Source organism: Mastigoproctus giganteus, chromosome 13 (genome assembly GCF_048544385.1).
Source record: "Mastigoproctus giganteus isolate SK-2022 chromosome 13, ASM4854438v1, whole genome shotgun sequence".
NCBI lineage: Eukaryota > Metazoa > Arthropoda > Arachnida > Uropygi > Thelyphonidae > Mastigoproctus > Mastigoproctus giganteus.
Window position 1 is genome coordinate 35,120,777 of NC_143587.1, and position 21,225 is coordinate 35,142,001.

Here is a 21,225-nt window from a genome sequence, read left to right on the forward strand (position 1 = left end):
TCCACAAGAAAGTCATAAGCATGTTTCAGTCTTTACCTGTATCAGTACCTTTCTTAAAACTCCAATATCAAAATTATCTGAATTTTGATGCTAGAGTTGTAAGAAAGATACTAATATTTGTATTAGCAAAGGAAGCAAAGCTTATCTCTTGGTAACAGCATGGAATATATGTCATAGCATCTTTACAGTTTATGAAATCAAGGATTGTATTAAAGACTGTGACACACTGCTTTATTATTACTATTATTAATTTATTTAGTTTTGTTGCTTGTACTGGACATACAAGTCTTTAGTCTTGTTTTTAATTTTATGACTTAAATCAATATGCCTTTATATATAAGTTTGTATTAATATATTGAATAAAGTATACATAAATGGATGTGAAAGTTACACATAGTGCCAGTAACTAGAAGGATGAGGATAGTTGAAAAAGAAGTGTAGTAGATATGTGAAAGAATGTTAATATCCTAAAAGTTATGACGAATTAAGGAAATTATGGGCTGAATTACTAAGCCAATAGAAGGTGGGAGAACTGTAAAGTAAAATTAGTACAGCAATAATAAAACAAAAATAAAAGTAGAAAGTGGTACAGCTGTCATCGTGTATCAATATTTGTTTCAGCTGACATCAGATGAAGCACATTTGGCTTACCTATATTCAACCATTATCTAAATATGTTCCCCCCATATCTGATGACAGCTGTACCACTGTTTACTTTTATTTTGGTTTATTGATAGTTTGCTGTACTAATTTTACTTTACAGTTCTCCAACCTTCTATTGGCTTAGTAATTCAGCCCATTAATTTTCTTAATTCATCATAACTTTTAGGATATTAACATTGTTTCACATATTTACTACAATTATTTTTCAATTATCCTCACCCTTCTAGTTACTGGCACTTTGTGTAACTTTCACATCCATTTATGCAAATTTAATTCAATACATCAATACAACTTATATATACTCTTGCATCCTGTAATGCTTCTTTGCACTTTTAGGTGTATCTGTCATACCTGACTTATTAATCTTTCATTTACTGAAACCATTTCATCAACTGAATATATCCTATGTAACTTTTTAAACATTACCTTTAATGAGTTACATTTAATATTCATTTATATATATATGAAAAATGCTAAATTACTTTTGTTAAAGATAACTAACTCAGTAATAAGGCAGTCAAAATTTAGTCACAGATAATTGTGCCCCAAATTTTCCATTGATTCCAAATTCTTTGTATTTTTGTGTAGTATACAAAACATTTTTATATATATTAGTGGCTCTAGTTAGCAGCTAAATGATGCAGAGTTCGTTTCATAGGATGCCAGGCCTAAAATAATAAATAAAGAAAGGAAAAGAATTAAATAAAAATTAAAATTGAAGTCAAAAGGAGTTCAGTTCATTAAATCGAAACCTAAAACAGGAGTTGAGGTTAGTCAAAGGGACCAGATGTAGATTTACGGAGTTAAGATCAAATAAGTAATATTTTAAAATATAATGTGGCCAGACTTGGCTAAAATGCAGCCTAGAAGGAGATTAAGATGACAGTCAATGTGTGCCAGTTGCAATAAACATTAATAAATAAAGAATTTTTATATATATACTACTGTATATAAAATTGTGGGTAATTATAGTAGGTTTCAGTATAGTGAGACCAGTGCATCTGTCTCACTGTACTGAAACCTTTTATTATTACATACCTGAACCCAGTAGTGTGTACATAAAATTCTGTATTTAGTAATGTTTATTGCAACTTAATCTCCTTCTAGGCTGCATTTTAGCCAAGTCTGGCCATTGTATTAAAAAAAATTGTTTATTAAATTATTATATATTTGTAAAAACATAAGTAAATTACCATAAGTAATTTACTTATGTTTTTACTTAAATTACCATAACCAATTAACATAAGTAAATTGCACTGAAGAAATAAATATATAGTATAAAAAGGAGAAAAGGGGGGGGGGGAGAAAAACGTAGGGACGAAAATAAATGGATTTGAATTGAGGAAAGAAAAAAACATCTGCAGCATTCCCATACGGCTATTACAACCATTATTTATTTATTATCGAAATATTTACTAAGTTTATATTTCGTTATTCAGCCGTCTTTTTTGTATAGAAATAATAATTAATTACGAGTATCTCATACTAATAATCAGTGAATTGATATAGTAATTTATATTAATTTTATTATTTTTATATAATAGTAATTTAGTAATTTTTAGTAATTTTTAGTAATATAGTAATTTTATATTAAATAACAGGCAGCTGTGATAAATCTATCACAACTACGAAACTGTAGAAAATTCTCCATGAACTCTTCGCAATGTTCTGCCTGTTTCCACGTTCATACAATGATGGCTCCACTTTCTATGTGCTTTACCATGTAAAAAAAGTTAACATTATCGCCTATGGGAGAGTCCGCTCTGTATCTACTACTCCGTGTCTGGACCTAACCACAGAACTATTAGGTATTTCTTTTGGTCTAGGTCGCGGTTCCCAAACATTTTTTGTCGTGGAATCCCTATATGCTGTTTCAAAAATTACAGAACTCTAACTATATATATAGTTATTATCTTAAAAAAAAACATTCTTAATATCTGGAAAATATTTAATTAGGGATTCAAATAAGCTGTGAAGATGACTTCTAATGTCATTACGGCTTTCGTTATCTATGCCTAGTTCAGATTCTTGGAGAAATTCACTTAAAGTTGGAAAACAGTCAAAAGTATTTTGTTCCACAGCAGATATCCAATATTCTAATTTACATGACAACCTATCTTTGACTTGAAAAATATTAATTTCTTTTTCTTTTAAAGTCGCACATGACCCATTCAATTTTGCAAATACATCAGCTAAATAAGCAGATCTTAATAACCATGATGTGTGTGATAATCTGTCAGATAACTTATATTTAAATTTATCGTCAGTGAAGTACATTAAAAGTTCTTTCCGCAATTCAAAAAATCTGGCAAGAATTCTACCTCGTGACAACCACTTTACTTCATATGTAGAAGTAAACTGGTGTGAAGACTACCCATATTTTCACACAAAGCTTTAAAAATCCATGATTGCAACACCCGACTTTTTATAAAATTTATAATTTGAACTGCTTCTTCTAAAACTGATTTCAATGTGGCTGGAATTTGTTTTGTAAATAATGCATATCTGTGAAGAATGCAGTGATTAGAGATACAATTTCTTGCAACATTCTTAATTCGTGTAACAGCACCAGCTATTTCCTCTGCCTGATATTAGCTAACTAGATCCTGAAATGAAGAGGACTTGAGAGATTCCTCCAGTCATAGATGGGAATCAGACCCAAGTCTCTCCAAACAAGTGGGAAGTGACAAAACTACTAAACTGTCATAGAAGACTCATATGATAGCATCAAGAGTGTACTACAGCCAAGCCATATTAAAAAAAAAAAACTTATGAACTGTGAAATCACTATTCCTACATAATTTTAATCTGACAACCACGAATGACCTTTAGCGGTTTTCAATGTCACAATGTATCAGTCAGCTAGGTTAAGAGTCAAATTTTAATTAGTAGTTTGCCTTACACATGTAGAATATATAAATTGAAAACTATAAATGAATTAATAAAACAACAAAAATCTGAAATGCTTTACCCTCACTAGAATTGCTAGAATTCTCCATTATATCAACAGAGAAATACTAACTTACAATATATATATATAATTTTTCAACATCTGAAAGAAATTAATCAGAAACAAATTCATTTGGTGAAAATAAAAGCTGGTAATTACCTTAGCTTAATCCAAGGATTTTTATTTGAACCAAATACCATACATGAATGATGATTAAAAAAAAAAAAAAAAGTGCTTATCTTTTTCCTCCTCTTTATTATTAACATGGAAGCATGAAAATAATATGCAAGTTTTTAAGAAAGAAACTGAATTATGCAAAATAACCCTATACAAAAAAAAAAAAAAAAAAAAAACATTGTAAAATCAGTTATGAAATCTAATTACAAATTTTCCTGCTGACTGGTCCTGTTAAAACAAAACAAAAAAAAAAAAAAACTGAAGCTTCAAATGATCAAAACTGCACTAAAAAATTGGACCTTGACCACATGCACTGTTACCTCATACATAGATTTTGTGGTGTATTTTCAGCACTGAAATAGCTACTATTCCTAGGTGACTACAGATGATTTAAATGCCACACATTTAAAATTAAAAAACTATTCTAAAAATAAACTAAAAGGTATTTCAGGTTGCCTGTAAGAAATGAATAAGTGTAAAATGTTTCTCCATTATTTAATATTTACTTACAGTAGAACATTTTGGAATGTCCTACTGTAGGTAAATGATAGGACAGTTTTGACACTATCTTGTAGGGTCAAATTTTCATATCATTACACATGATTTATACACTGAGTGTCAAAACATTATGATCACTAAGGTTCGGATTTTTATGTCTTATCATATTCATTTTTCGTTTAGATAAAGGCATGAAATTTAGTGGGTTGATGTTACATGGTCTAAGGATCCTAAAAAAGCATGCTTGTAATTTCATATTTCATCATATTTTACACATTAGGTCATAATTTCAAAAAAAAAGTATGAAATATATGATATGTTATACTCGTCGACATAAAATTTTCATATTTTATCTTATGATAATCAACAAATTATTTATCAAATTAATTTAAAGTATATTTCTAAAAAACTGTGGGAATTGACATTTAATCATTTCACATTCCAGCGTGGGCGGGCGCGAGCGGCTAAATCCCAAAGTTATTTTGATTGGCTGATTAGTCACTCACAAAGACACCATAGTGGAATTTTAGCTATAATTAAAACTTTACAGTAGTTTCGCCTTATATTGAGTTCAATGAATTATTCATTCAACTTATTTTATACAGTAGAAACTTCAGCTGTTGGCGAAATGAAGCCAAAATCAAGCAAAATTGAGCTTTTTAGAAAATGGATTTCTTCTGTGATTAAAGAAGAGTCTAAAGACATACCACAATAGAGGGAAAAATAATATATTGCAATGCATACAATAAAGAGGTACGTAAATTAATTACCTGGTAAGGAATCTATCATAATTTTTATTTTTGGATGCTTCGATATATGGACATTCCAAATTTAATGCTCATGCACATTTAGTTTTTTCATACAATTTTTCATATAAATCGGAAAATAATAATAATTTTTATAAATAATTGTAACGAATGGGTCTGGTGTACTGGGAGGGGTCCATGGTTAAGAAAAATATATACATACAATGATAACCCAGTTATCATTCTGTATTTATTTTTCTTTATAAATAATCTTAAATAAATATAACAACACTTTTTAAGGTTCCGTGGGCGAAAGTATCTCACTTAAAACAGCATAACGTTACTGCTTTGCATGAAGCAAACACAGGGAGAAGGAGAATTTCAGGGGTGCATACTACACAGCAGCTGCATACTGCAGAAAACCAAAAAACACCAGACCATTCTTTGCTGATTTATGCCAAACAATGGTTGCTGCAAACATTCCTTGGAACAAAGTGAACAATCTGGTCTTCAAAAGCTTCTTGGAAAAATACTACTCCCAAAAAATTCCTGACGAATCAATGTTACGGAAAAATTACCTTGAAGGCTGCCATAAATCAGTGTGCTCTAATTGATTTTATTAAATTATTAATTATATGACCAAAGACTGAATGCTGTGTAGGCTATATTTTAATTAGTTTATTTATTTACTTACTTGCTATGTTTGTTTTGTTATTATCATCAGCAACTAAGGCCATATTGCTCCGGGGATATGTGGTGGTCATTCCCTGACCTTCCCACATCCTCCGTATTTGGTGGGCACGGGCTCGAACCCTGGTCTAATCAAGAAGTGTGTGCTACGCACTGCTGCTCCTGCCCACCTGGCTATGGAGGCGCCTTACTTACTTGCAGTGTCTAAACAATATTCGCGAAGATATTGGAAGCAGCTGTGTGTGTGGGGTTCAGTTGATGAAACCACGATTGTGAAGGCAGATTGTGGAAGAGATATATAGCTAATTTTATTGTCAGAAAGCTTGATTCAGATGGACCATCTAAATCATATCTCCTTGCATCAAAGGTTCTGAATAAAACTCTCGGTAAGCCGTATCTCTGTGACTGACTGATCACTGCTACTTTGGAATGGGAGTCTATGTGGTTAAAATGAAACTTATTATTTAACTATTTTTATAAAATGATAAATTAAATTAATATACAATTACTTATTTGTTTCAGGTATTTTGTGGATGAACGGTGTAAAAGCTGATCGTTTTCTTCTTTTATTAACGGATTCGGCAGCCTACATGCTCAAAGCTGGGAAAGCATTGTAGGTATTTTTTCCGAGCATAATACATCTTATTTGTTTAGTCCATGGTAGCAGAACAAGTGTGTTCAGAATTTAAAGATCTTGACAAGCTGATATCACTGACTAAAAAGGTCTTCCTTAAAGGTGCCCTCGAGAGTACAGCTCTTAAAAGAAATGCACCCTGATCTGCCACTTCGACCTGAGCCAGTAATCACAAGATGGGTGATCTGGCTCGATGCTGTGTCGTATTATGGCCAACATTTCACAGTAATCAAGGTTAGTTAAAAAACTTAAACACGTGGTATTTAAAGCCATGAATAATTTTATTTTTAGGTAATTGATAACTTGGTACCTGAGGAAGCTAAATCCATATCTGAAGCACAGGAAATTTTTGCTAAGGAGAAGGTATCCCACGATGTCCCTTATATTGACAGTAATTTCTCTTCCCTATCTTCCTCAATTACTAAACTGGAGGTGAAATTAAGGCTATAGAGATCGTTCAAAAAACTAGAGGATAAGGTGAAACAAGTTCCAGAGGAAATCAAAGAGAAAATTGTTAATAAACTAGTTAATTAATTAATAAACAAAACTAGAAATAAAGTTTTTGCTAGAAACAGGGCTTATCCCACCATATGTAAAATTTCCCAAGTTTTAGAGGGTAAGACCATTGAGGGACTTCCTCTAGCTCCCAATGTCATTAAGGCATTTAATTTTACCCCAATCACATCTTGTGATGTTGAGAGGTCCTTCTCTGCTTACAAGAATATTAGCAGATGATAGGAGATTAACTCCAAAACATTTGGAGTAGATACAGGTATCACAATGCTATGGAAAGTACTTAGCAACTTAAGTGTTAATAGCCTAGTACCTTAGCCTATACATTTTGGTTTTTGTATGTTTAAAAAATTTTATTTTAATGTTTATACTTAAAAAAAAAAAAAAAAAAAAAAAACCTTGCAAATTGTGATATTTTCATTATATTACTTGTTAGAAATTTGTATAACAAGTCATACAACTTTAAAAGAATAAATAAAGTAAATATTATCATTTATATGGTACGTAAAGGTAAATTATTTTGTCATATTTAAGGTCATATTTAGTTAAATTTCATCATGTTTTGACATTTTTAAGGACAAAAATCCGAACCCTAATGATCACCTACCTAACAGAATGTTGGGCTACTGCCTTTCACTGTGATAACCACTTGCACCTAGCATGGTATCAATGCCATGAGCCAGCAGTGATGATACCACTGCTACCAGCCTATTTTCATCCAACCATATAGTCTGGTTGTAGTTGTTCACCTGCTTGCCATCAAATATGCACCTGTTCATCAGCATGACCATAGCTGTTCATCAGAATGGTGGAGCTAGAACCTTGATTCATCGGACCTGGCAACTCTTTTCCAGTCATTCAATGTCCGGGAATGGTGCTCCTGTGCCCACTGTGGGTAGTTTCGATAATGATCAGTCAACATAAGCACATAAACAGGTCATCTATCCACAAGAGCAGCCACTATATGATGTGCTCAGAATTGGTCTCCCTATCCTGGCATGTTGGGTGGTCATGTGTCCCTCTCCAGACTATTCCCACCACACTTTCACTACAATAGTGAGTGTGCTCAGAAACATTTCTCTGTGTTCCCTGGTTTTAGTCTGTCATCAACTTAAGCTGTCTGTTGTCCTGGCAGCATGTGCCAACTGTCATTTACCTTGACTCTCAACCAGTAGCATTTCCTCATCCAAGTAAGTTGGGTGATCGTGTGGGAGGAATTGTCCCTCTTCGGATAATTCCTCCCACACTTTCACTGTGGCCCTCAAGCAGCCGACAGTTCCTGAGATGCTGGTGCCTGCCTTCCTAGTGTTGCAAATCATTCCCTGTTCAAACTCCATTAGGTTCTTCCCTTTTCCCACTGCACAGGCTTCATGCAATGGGAAAAGGGAAGAACTATATATGATGCACCAGTTGGTGACATCACTCCTAGATAATATGGGATGCATCCACTCTTGGAGATAGTGGTGGTCAAGTTGCATAGATAGGACAGAATGGATCCCAACTTTAATTTTCTCTTTCAGATAAAACAGACTTTTGGGGTGCACTCTCTACACTCCTCCTCTAATGTGGCCCCAAAGAAGGAAATGCATAGGGACGAGATCAAGTGATCTCAATAGCAACTCAAGCCGACAACATCTTCCAAATGAGGAAATGTCCCATTGAGAAATCTGTAGACTTCCATATGATAATGGGCAGGGCGCCACCCTGTTGCCAAAACAATTCATTAATATTCCAGACTCAGTCAGAAAGAATTGGCAAGACTTTGTTTTTTAGAATTTTAAGGTCAAAATCTATTCACTGTTTCTTCAAATAAAAATGGACCTACAATATAACTGAAAGAATTCTCAACCAAACTGTTACTCCAGGTGCATTCATATCAGTCAAGGCAAAATCATGTCTGTTTTTAACAAAACTTTTGTCTATTTTTAGCAGGGTAAGTATTAATTTACATCAATAGCAACGAAACCTCTTTACATGCAATGATGATGTGTACAGTTTAGGGCAAAGGTATTAATAACATTTTTATAGCACCAAATGATAGTTTCAACTTTAAGAGGCATAATTCCACTTTAACAAAGAGCCAGTTTTGTAGAAACTCTAAGAAACCTTTCAGAAAAGAATATAATTACTGACTAATTAACTGTCCAAGAAGTTGCTTATTAAGATCAAATATTTCTTGCAAAGTTATCACACTAAATGACATCAATACACTTTAATAAATAACTGATTTGGGTTTAGTGTGTTTATACATACATATGTACATACATACACACTTTTTTATTTTTTCCTTTTATTATTATTCAGTACATACCATGATCATCGGGGGGTTCTGGTTTGACAACCGGTGTGAATCCATCAAAGGGAAATGGAAGCAACTCAGAAATGCTTTGCTTATTACTTGGTGGGGACTGTAAATCTATAAGAAATAAGTTAGGTAAATGTATGCAGTGCGTGCGTTACATTTCAGACACATTAGATTCTTTTCTTAAACATTTTTCAATTTCTGTGATTAATATAATATAATGTAGGGATAATACAGCATTATAGTAATATAATACAGCAGGGATAAGGAGGTGATTATTCCATTGTATAAGGCGATGGTCAGGCCACACCTAGAGTACTGTATACAGGTCTGGAGGCCTCATTTCAAGAAGGATGTAGAGCTGCTGGAACGAGTACAGAGAAGGGCAACAAGATTAGTGAATGGAACAAAGGGGTGCTCTTACGAAGAAAGGCTTAAGTTTTGCAAATTACAGTGTCTGGAGACTAGGCACCAGCGAGGTGATCTGATAGAGGTGTATAAAGCCTTGAATGGTTTAAGCATGCTCAATGCTGATGGGATTCTTCCTCTAGCTCAGAATAATCACCTGAGAGGGCATAAATTCAAATTGAGGAAAGACAGATGTAGGATAGACGTGCGGAAATTTGCCTTTAGCCAGCGAGTGGTTGGTTGGTGGAACAGACTTCCATCCCTTGTGGTGGAGGTTGATAGCCTAAATAAGTTTAAGGCTCAGCTGGACAGGTATTTTGAACGAACAGAGGGGTGAAGTGGAAGTGGTTTTTTTTTTTTTTTTTTTTTTTTTTTGGCTGATGCTGCATAAGCTTGCTTTCTTGCATCAAATGCCTCTACTAATGCTAATGCTAATGCTAATGTGAAAAGTAAACATAATATAATGTGAAAAGTTAAGGCTTTGAATCGATTGAGCAACCTCAATGCTGATGGGATTCTTCCTCTTGCTCAGACTATGTACATGAGGGGGGCACAAATTCAAATTGAGGAAGGATGGTTGCAGAATAGATGTGCAGAAGTTTGCCTTTATCCAGTGTGTGCTTGATTGATGGAATAAACTTCCATCTGTTGTTGTGGAAGTTGATAGCTTAAATAAATTCAAGGAAGAACTAAAACTATTGGAGGGAATGGATAGGTGTTTTTTTTTTTCTCCTGATGCTGCATATGGTTGCTTTCATGCATCATTTACCACTACTAATAACCTACTTACTCTAATATGAATTAGCATTAATGCTAATTGATATTAGAATTAGCATTAATGAAAGCATTATGAAAACAAGTCCAAAATATATCTGGGGAATGAAGAGGGCACAAAAGTCTGCAGAAAGGTCACACAACTCTCTATAATATGGTAGGAGTGCATCACTGAGAGAGAGAGAGGAACATAAACAAATCGAGTCCCTAATAGTTTCTAAGTTAATCACAGTTTCATCAATGACTCAAATTTATCTAATAATCACCAAGTTTTAATTTATGAGTGGTATACTTCTCAACATTGGGAACAAAGAAAAGATGAGTTGAGCTAAGATGATCTATTAGTATTTAGTATTAGTATTAGTAACGGCCGTATGGTGCAAGAAAGCCTATAGCTTATGCTGCACCAGCCAAAAAAAAAAAAAAAAATCCGAACAAAACAATGATAAAAACAAAAATTAAATAAATAAATAAATAATAATAATTAATAAATAAATAAAAATAATAAAATGAAATTAAAAATTAAATAAAAAGGAAATTAATCCTATCATCATATGCGCTTCCCTTACCCGAAAGTACTATCCAGATGACCTTTGAATTTCCCCAAACTGTCGGCCTCTACCACCCATGAAGGCAACTTATTCCAGTAATTTATAACTCGCTGGCTAAAATAAAACTTCCTGCAGTCCAATCTAAACATTTCCCCGCGTAACTTGAATTTATGTCCCCTAGTTCTAGCATCATTTATAATCTTGAAAATTTTGTCCTCATTCATTTTACTGATGCCTCTCAGAGCCTTAAACACCTCAATCAAATCTCCTCTAAGGTGTCTAGTTTCCAAACTCTGCAACCCACATATTCGAAGTCTTTCTTCATAAGGACGCCCTTTTGCCGATCTCACCAGGCGAGTTACCCTTCTTTGCACCCTTTCAAGAAGCTCGATGTCTTTCTTTAGGTGCGGTCTCCATACTTGAACACAGTATTCCAAGTGTGGTCTAACATAGGCCTTATATAATGGGATTATCACGTCCCTATCTCTACTTGCAAAAGTTCGATAGATCATCGATAGGACACCATGGGCCTTCCTTGCAACCTGTTTACAATGCTCAGAGAATTTCATGTCTGACCGTATCGTAACACCCAAGTCCCTTTCCTCCAGTACTGGGTTTAGTTGAACTCCACCAAGTGAATAAGTTATTTTGGGATTACTGTTTCCCAGGTGTAATACCTTACACTTTGTTGGATTAAAGCACAGCTGCCATTTTTCTGACCATTCTTGAAGTCTATCTAGGTCTCTCTGAAGAAGCTCAGCTTGACAGTGATCATTAACTACTCTACCAATTTTAACATCATCTGCAAATTTAGACATCACGCCCTCTATCCCTTCATCAATGTCGTTTATGAAAATTAAAAACAACAGTGGTCCTAATACTGATCCTTGGGGAACCCCACTTCTTACATCAACCCAATCTGAGGAATAGCCATTTATCACAACCCTCTGCCTCCTGCCCTGAAGCCATCCTTCTATCCATCTAAGGATTTTCCCAGTGATTCCAACCTGTTCCAGCTTATAAAGCAACCGCTCATGTGGGACTGAGTCAAAAGCTTTGCTGAAATCTAAATAAACAATGTCGAAATTATTCCCTAAATCCAGCTCGTGAGTGACCCTTTCGAAATAGCGAACCAGATTTGTTAAACATGATTTTCCCTTTACAAAACCATGCTGAGTATCCTTGAGAATTTCAATTCGATCCAAATGATCCTGAATTCCACCCTTGATCAATGCCTCCATGATGATTTTCCCTACTACTGAAGTCAGACTGACAGGTCGATAATTTCCCACTTCACTTTTAGAGCCACCCTTATGTATGGGAGATACATTTGCACTTTTCCAATCCAAGGGAATCTCCCCAGAGTCTAGTGATGCTCGCATAACCAGCCTCAGTGGTTCAATGCACTCGCTTGCCGCCTCTCTCAAGATTATAGGGTATATTCCATCAACTCCAGGAGCCTTACTAGTCTGTAGGCTTGAAAGTTTTTTCATTAAATAATCTTGCGAAATTTCAATATCATTAATTACATATTTTTTAACTTCGCTCCCACAATTTCCCATTGCCACAAAAGGCTTTTCATTTGTAAATATCGATGCAAAATAACTGTTGAGTTCATCTGCAACGGCAGCTGGTGTATTTATTACTATCCCCTTTCCCTTACGTAAAGGTCCGATCTGGTTTGTCCTGCTCTTCTTGGCATTTATATATGTGAAGAATTCTTTATCCCCCCCCCCCTCTTTGCTCTGTTTGCTAGTGATTTCTCATAAACTGCCTTTGCCTGTCGAACCTTTTCTGTGGCTCTATTACACATCACCTTGTAGCTGTTATAGGCTTCAGTACTTTTTATTGCTCTGTAACGTTTCCATGCCACCTTTTTCTGCTCAAGTAATGTGGCAACTTCACTATTCATCCAACTTGGAACCCTTCTCGTGGAGTATTTTTTTAATGGTATATACGCATTCAAGGCATCTGTGATTAATGTTTTAAAAGCGTACCACAGTTCAATTGTATTCATTCTCTGTGCGATATCTACCCAGTTAATAGAGGCCATGTAGTACCTTAAGGCATCGTAATTTCCTTTTCTGAAATTAAAACCCATTCCTTTGCCTTTTACTTCTGCTACCTCTCTCGTCATCATCCACCGTAGAACTCCGTGGTCACTTCCTGCTACTGGTTCCTCTACTGTCAGCCCTGTTATGTCATCTGATTCATGTGTGATGATGAGGTCTAGGATATTCTTTTCTCTAGTACTTTCCCTGACATGTTGATACAAATAACAGTCATCTAGTTGATTTAAAAATTTTGTTCCCCATGTCGAGTTTCCTTCCCATTTACTCCAATCAATTAGAGGCAAATTGAAATCACCCATAATAAGGCATTGACGCTTACTTGCCCATTCCATTTGCATGTAGAGGCTTTTGTCATAGTCTTCACAATCACCTGGTCTGTAGATTACGCCTACTCGCATTGTACCTTTGTTTCCAACTATCTCACACCATACAGACTCTATACTAGCATGTGAAATGTCTGAATCTGGGAAAGCTATCGTCGCACTCAGGCTGCTTCTGATAAGAAGCATTACCCCACCACCCCTTCTATCTACTCTATCCTTCCTAAATACATTAAACAAGCCGTACTGAAACTCATCATCCCCAATTTCCGGGTGGCACCACGTCTCCGTAAGCCCTATTATGTCCGCGTTACTTGTTTTAACCAGCAGTTCGAATTCGCTCATTTTATTGACGTTACTGTATAAACAATTAAGATTTACTGTTCTTGTATATTTAACAACCCTAACACAACCCTTGAAGTTTTTTAGGCTCTTTTCCCTGATATTAGCTACCTGCTCACATGAAACGTCTTTGCCCCCAGAACATCTAGATAATACGTCCAGTTGGGGTAACAGATAAGAACTCTTAAGGTATGTGCAAGAGTTACATTGACCAATATTATCAGATAAACGCGTGTCAGTATTACCCACATCCCCCCTAACTAGCAGTTTCCCTGAGCCTTTAAGGTATCCTCAATAATACTGGCAAAAACTTTTGCACCACCTTTGTTTAAGTGTATCCCGTCTCTACAAAACAAATTCCTTCTACCTACAAGTGTGGGCCATGCTGATAGAAATTTACCCCCTAAAGCCTTGCAGATTCCTTCAAGTCTTGAGTTAATCCACAAGGCTCTTAACATATAATCCCTCCTATCGTGTCTGGGCAGAATTGCAGACACATAGACATTATGGCCTAGCTCGCGACATTTCCTCAGCATGGTCCTGTATTTTTCCAACAAATCGTCAGATCGTGTACGTTTAATATCGTTTGTCCCCACATGAATAATAATATTTTCTTTACCCCCTTTAAAATCTGACAGTCTGTTGGTGACATCATCAATAGTTGCTCCCGGCAGACATACCCTGGTTCTGCTCCACCTATTAAACCGACTTTGGACTACATGCCAGAGGCTATACAAGTGATGAACTCATGACTCATGGGATTGCTTGCTGCCATTCCCATCTGACTCAGGAGTGGCAATAATTAAATAATTAAGGCAATAATTAAAGTGAAAAAAAATTACAGAATTTAAATTAACAAAATTTTACAGTAATTAAGCAGTCACAAAAACTTTATCTACTACGAACTTAGAATTTAAGCTTATAACATACTAAAAAGAATATAATGTTCCTGCTCTACAGCCTTATAAAAGGTAAGAATTAAATTACAAATCATGACAGGAAAAAACTTCACGAAATTACAGAAATTTCAATTTATCAGATATTTAAACAAATTAGGGAAAAACAAATTTTTTCCTAATTTTAACCCAAGCTTTAACCCAATCTTCCTTTGTGCCAATCTTTCTTGGTTACTGATAACTGTAACCCAATTGTAACTTTCCAACAACCATATGCAAGAACTAATCTAGTTTGTTCTTTTCTTCTTTGTATTCATATACAGCAGTGGTGGCCAACTTAATTTGTGATGCAATCTACTTTTTTTCTTCAAAATGTGCCACAATCTACCATCTCAAGAATTTCATTGCACACGGTTAACAAAGACAATCAACACATATTGAAAAATATTGTTTATAAATTTTAAAATTAAATACAACTCAGAATTCTTATTTTAAATTTATATGTATTTTTAAATTTTAATCTCCACACCGTAACTGCTTGCATTTTTACTGGACAACCCTAGCGACTGCGCGGCAACAAGAGTAGTCACGTGATTCAACAGATTTAAAATATATTTTCTGTTTATACTCCGGGACGACCAAACAGTCAGAGGAGTTCACAAGATAGACAGAATACAAGAAACAGCACCGTTTTTAGTAGTGACGGGCTTGAACCCCAGTCACTCAAGGCACGTGCACTTATTCACCCGTGCATTGACCACTCGGCTACAGCGGCCTGTTTTGTAATAAGTGTATGCAGTGGGGCGCATAATAATAATATTTAGATTTTGATTAGTATATTTTTTATATATATTTAAAATTTGTCGAGATTGACCGAAATTAAAGCCACGATCAACTTGTTGGCCACCCCAGATATACAGCAAGCCCTTACTTTAACAGACCTCAATTTAATGGACTTCAGAAATAACAGACACATCCGCTGAACCAGGCTTTTCTTCTGTACAGGGCCTGGTGTCCTAATTGCCTCTTTCTGATGGTATTAGTTAAGATATCTTCACAATAAAGCAAGTGACAATCGCCCTCCATCAGCCTGCCAAGTGTTTTAGACATCAGTCAAGTGTCATTGGCACTTCCAGAAGGGTACTAAGAGTTTTTCAGATTATGAGTAACTTTTAGCCAGTTTCCTTTGCCACTATATGACACAGTAAAGTTTTCAAAAACAATAAAATGTAGTAAAATACAGTATTATAACATTTAATGTATTTTATTACTTCCGCATTCTACAAATTAAATCAAAGTTTTACAATATGAATAAAAAAACTCCTTGCCAACTTTCTTTGATCTTTTAGCCAATGATTTGTCATACTTAGTCTTTGCCAGCTTAATTATTGCTGTGGTATATGCTTCATCGTTCTATTAAACTCTGCACTAGTGCATAATTCAGAGATCTTAACAACAATTTTGAATTTGATATGATGAAAAGAAACAATGAGGTACGTTACAACTCAAAGGCCTGTTTCTGACATCTGTAGTGGAACAGTTACTTCATAGCTGGACCATTAAGAGCTATTTTAAATCTTTGAGGAGTTATATATATATAATATATAATTTTCTTTGAAGACAAATTCTCTCATAGTTCTTCAGTAATTAAAAAAAACTACTCAACTCATTCCTTTCCAGCCCAAGTAAACTGGGGATAATGACACAATTACTCAGTCTGAGACCTGACTATATGTATTTGTTTTGACTTTGTATGCTTATCAATCAAGGGATGGCAATAGTTGTTCTAACTGCTGAACAAAACTAATTATACCTTTTCAAAATGGGAAGAATTTTCTCACAAACAAATCTCAGGAAAAAAAAAGTTCACACTTTTACTTAAAATTCACAAAGAAACCAGTGCTGGATGCTGCACATTTCATAATTGGAAGTAGACTGTTGAAGATGCACTAAGCTTATGTAAGGGTAAATTTAAAAATATGTGGATTGTAATCATTATTCAATTGGAGGTATCCTTAGTCTTTTTTTTTTTTTTTTTCAAAAGCTTCCTCAACACCATCAAAAGTGGCTGGAGAATTTCTCTCTTCCATAGTGCTTGTGAATTTTTTGTCAGTTTAAACATATATGTTTTTCATTTTCAGAAAGGTTCAAAAATTTCAGGGAGTGAGATCTAACTATAGAGTGAATGTTCTAAGGTATTCTGCCAATGCTCAATAAAACATCTTGCACCACTTTGGTGATATGAAGTCTTGCATTATCCTGCAAAAGAAACAACTGTTTCCACTTTAATTAGTTTTTTTTTTTTTTTTGTGAATAGCTCTATTCAAATGAACTCACAATGTGTTAAAAGCATGATTAACTCTATTCAAATGTACTCACAAGAAGTAAACGTAATAACTATTTCTAGTTCAGTATTTTAGGACAAAGTGCAGCAGAATTTGAATTTTTAGCATCAAAAAACAGACAGAATTAACATTAATTTTTGGCAGTTTTAGTAGTACAGTCAGTCCTCGTATAGCACGATAGTTGTGTTCCTAGAAACCCTCATGCAATGCAAAATCGTGCAATATAAACAGCAGGCCCTGTGGGAAAATAGGGTTAGGTGCCGACCACCCAAGATTGAACACACATTTGTAACCAAAACATTACCAAACACAATAAATTATCGTAATAGTCGTAATAAAATACTTACGTATTTTATTACAACTATTATGTAATAAAATATTGCTAATGCTTTTGCTTCTATCTTAAGCAAACTTGTTTTTTGTTTGATTTTCTATCAAAACAGATGACAGCCGTTCCATCTCTTCCAATTCTTTGTGTCTTGATCTAATGAATTTTAATTACACTTTAAGTTGTTCCTGCTATGAAAGTTGTTTTTATGCATCTTTCTAATTCTAGGCGTTGCCTCATTTAGGCCTGTAGCACGTGCAATATCACATGGTCTTTCATTTCGCTCAAAGCGTTTCACAATTTCATATTTTTTTCTCTATCAACAGAGGCAGACTGGCCATAAGCCTTACCGGGGAAACTCCAGTGGGCCGGAGGCCGGTGTGATTTTGGCCATAAACCATAGTATGAGGCCACTACAAATTTTCCCAGGTAAGAATTTTTGACTCAGTCCACCTCTGTTTATCGATATTGCTTTCCTTTTTCTCTCTGAATCTGCAGTGTCTTCACCAGGATGCTTCCTTTTCACACCTTTTAAGTATTTTACTCATTTTTAGGGAATAAAGCACAATTAAAAAATGAGGAGGCACACTTGATACACATAAACAAAGCTGCGTGCGTGTAGCAACTGAATAAACAACACCGTAAAGGCAGATATACACTATTAACACCTCACATTTTACTAAAGCACATTTCTGGGGGTTACTACCATAAAACAATAAAAACAATTTCCAGTTGCATTTCTGCTAGTGGAATCTGTTATAAACTGTAAACTCGATCTAATTGCATTTGCGATAATACCGATAGCTGGAATTGTGTGGGTTTTTACCTTATTATGGTAAAATGTGTTTCCCCTTCACTGATATAAAAAAAAACAAATACATTTTCAGAATCTTCTCTTCATTCCTATCATGTTGCGTTCAGTTGGGGTGATTCCACGTTCGATTGCCATTTCTTGTAAACACAAAGGCGAATCGTGCATAAGCGAATTTGGTTTGTGTTATACATGATATCGTTTCCCTATTTATAAATCGTGTATGATCGAATTCGTGTAGTGTAAACATGTGTTATACGAGGACTGACTGTATATGGAATTTTTTTAGCAGTGGGGAGTCTTTCTGCTTATAAATGTTGATTTGCTGCTTAGTCTCTGGAACATAATGTTATCCATAATTTGCCGCAAGCAACAATAAATTTCAGGAAACAATTTTTTTTTTCTTATCATTGAACATGTCCTGTAAATGCAGGAGATGTTCAATGCCACAGTTACAAAATGCAACACCATTCAAAGGAAATACTCATTTTTGCAGCTAATTCTTACAATGATAATCTTCTGCCTTCCTTTAATAGTAGTTCCACTCATGACATCTGCATGTTACAGAAATCCTCAGTCAGTCACTTCTTTGTTGGTCCTTCAATATAACTCCACCAGTTTTAAAATATTTTCAATATTTAAATACCACAAATTTTTTGAGAGCATTGGTTCTGCAGGCTTCTTGAATCATCTCATTCTTTGTCAAACAATAACATAAGCATCTGTTTCAGTCACCACAACAATTAGTATTTCACAAAATAATTTGCTGCCCAACGATGAAGATCTAAAAAATCATTATTACCATACTAAATGGTCATTGAATGAATCGCAATTATAGCAACAGAACAATAATTTATTTATTATTATATATTTTTTTCATATAGGGTATGTTAGCCTTTTCAGTGGCATAATGTATCTCCTTATTCTATCAACTAGCACTGGTAAAAAAGAAATATTATTATTTTGTACACAGACAGTTTTTTTTTTTAAATGCAGTGGCAAAAACAGCCAGTGAAGGAATACCAGCACCACTACAACAGGATAATTTCATTCATGTCCAGATGATTCTGTATTACATCCTAAGGACTCCATAATCTTCCTTTCCTTGGCACAAAAGTTAAACTTAGGGTGTATGGTTACCCATTTCACCCTTTGAGCCACCTTTGTGAATATGAAGGATGCTTGCATATCTTCAATCAATGGGGACTTTGCCTAAATCAAAGATACTTTTCTATTCCTTATTGCCTGTTTAGAGTACTGCAGCACTATAAATTTTTTTTAAATACTGTCTCATTTGGAAGTGTTTATTTTTTTAGTATGATCTGTATTGCTGTCTGAAAGTTTCATGTGAAAGAATTATTTACTATAAAAACTTCAATCAATTTAAAAAACTGGTGTGAAAATAGTAAATATTTAATCAATCACGCCAAATCAAATTTTTTTTTGAAATAAAAAAATGTTTGTTTAATTCAAGTGCAATTCCTATTTGCTGTTTATGCTGCACAGGTAAGAATGCTTAACCTTTTTAGTGGCATATGTAAATCTATGTTTTTCAAATGCAGACTATTGGGAGTAGATATACAGATCTACATTTTGAATTTTACTTCAAACAATACATTCCTTTAATGTACAAATTGTCAAAATTTTTCTAGTATGTGTTGCTATCTCTTGTGTTTCCAACTAACTATATTCACAGTTATAACAGCACAAAAATATCTCTGAAAATTAAAGAATATCACACCTGTTGACCTCAGATCCAGAATTTCATAATATGTAAACAGATATAGAGAATATTGTTGAATGAAAAAAGTAATGATGGAGTTTATATTCAATTTTGTTTAAAATTCTGATTTGATTTTTGATAATAATTTTACTATATTATTGAAATATAGAGTAAAAATAAGAAAATATTAAAATTTTAAAGCATTTAAGTACAAATTTTTCATTTTTACAAAATTTCAAAATTCCACAAAATAACTCAATTTCAGATTCCACTGGAATTGAGTTATTTTATGGAATTTTGAAAACAAATTTGCTTTCAAAATTCCACAAAAATTTGCAAATGTGCTACTGAAAGGATTAAGAAATTGTGTTTACAAGAGATTCTCTTAAAGAAATTTTCACTATAGCTGCAGGGAAATTTATGTTTGTGGACAGTCCATTTAAGGAGCTGAAATCCATATCCCAATGTTGGATTTTGTAGTGTAGGAGAACTACAATAATAAAGACATAAATAATAACAGAAGCCAATAATAAAGTGGCTTCAGAGAATTGTTACATAGTAGATACGATATATTTCATGGTCTCTGGACCTTGAATAGAAGTGTTTTTTAACATGTCAAAACTGAGATTAACTCCACAAAATGAACCTTAACAGAAGTTATGTATGTTAATCCCAGTTTTGGGTCACAGGCGACAATATGAGAGTAGTGTGTCTGATATGTCATTATATTATAGCTAATGTAATACACAAAAGGATTTCAATCAACAGATCAAATGGCAAGGTCTTATAGAATAGTCAAGGGAAATCAGGACTAAATAAAGTAACAAGATATATCAGACTGATACCTGTTGTTTATGAAATGGTAATAATAATAACAGTACAATTATATTTATTATTTACAAAAAGTGAAAAACAACTCACTACTACTGTGGTTCACTCCATTCAGGGAATCTGATATTATAGGGTCTGGAAGAATCAGCTGTTCTGATTCACAATGGTCTTTTCTTTCTACTTGTTCATCTAATTGTTCTGTGACAGGACTTGCTAGGCATACAGAACTTTCTGCAAAGAAGTATAAGAATTTTATACATTTTTTTGAAATAATAATAGATAAGTGAAATACAGTAATTTTAAGTTGTGCTATGGTATGAACTTATTGCAACTATTCTAATAAATTTTATTTTTATCAACTATATTAAGAAATACTTTAAAAGATACAAATTTTTAATGAATCAAAACTCTACTGAATGACAGCAGATTATTTCTATTACCTTTCCTTTTTGGAGATAAAAAAAAAAACTCATTGAACAACAATCATAATCAGAAAGAGTGGTATATAGGTGGGCATTATATGGTTAGGAGGATTGAGTTGTATTTACAACTCAATCCTCCTAACCACAAAAGAACTCGCTGCAACAAAACTTATTTTCCCGCAATTTTCTCTCATGCCAATACAGTTTTTAGCAGTTTTATCAGCACTGT

The 21,225-nt window shown here is 34.1% G+C and overlaps 1 protein-coding gene across 2 annotated transcripts in view; it reads right to left on the reverse strand.

Moving 5' to 3' along the window:
• LOC150075958 (uncharacterized) overlaps positions 1-21,225 on the reverse strand; it is a 35,278-nt gene that overhangs the window by 4,367 nt on the left and 9,686 nt on the right. For both annotated transcript variants that reach the window (XM_090387431.1, XM_090387430.1), the window contains exons 2-3: positions 20,665-20,805; positions 9,183-9,287 (exon numbers count right to left, since the gene is read on the reverse strand). In XM_090387431.1, the coding sequence (XP_090243557.1) occupies positions 9,183-9,287; positions 20,665-20,805 (246 nt within the window). The remainder of the gene's footprint in view (positions 1-9,182; positions 9,288-20,664; positions 20,806-21,225) is intronic.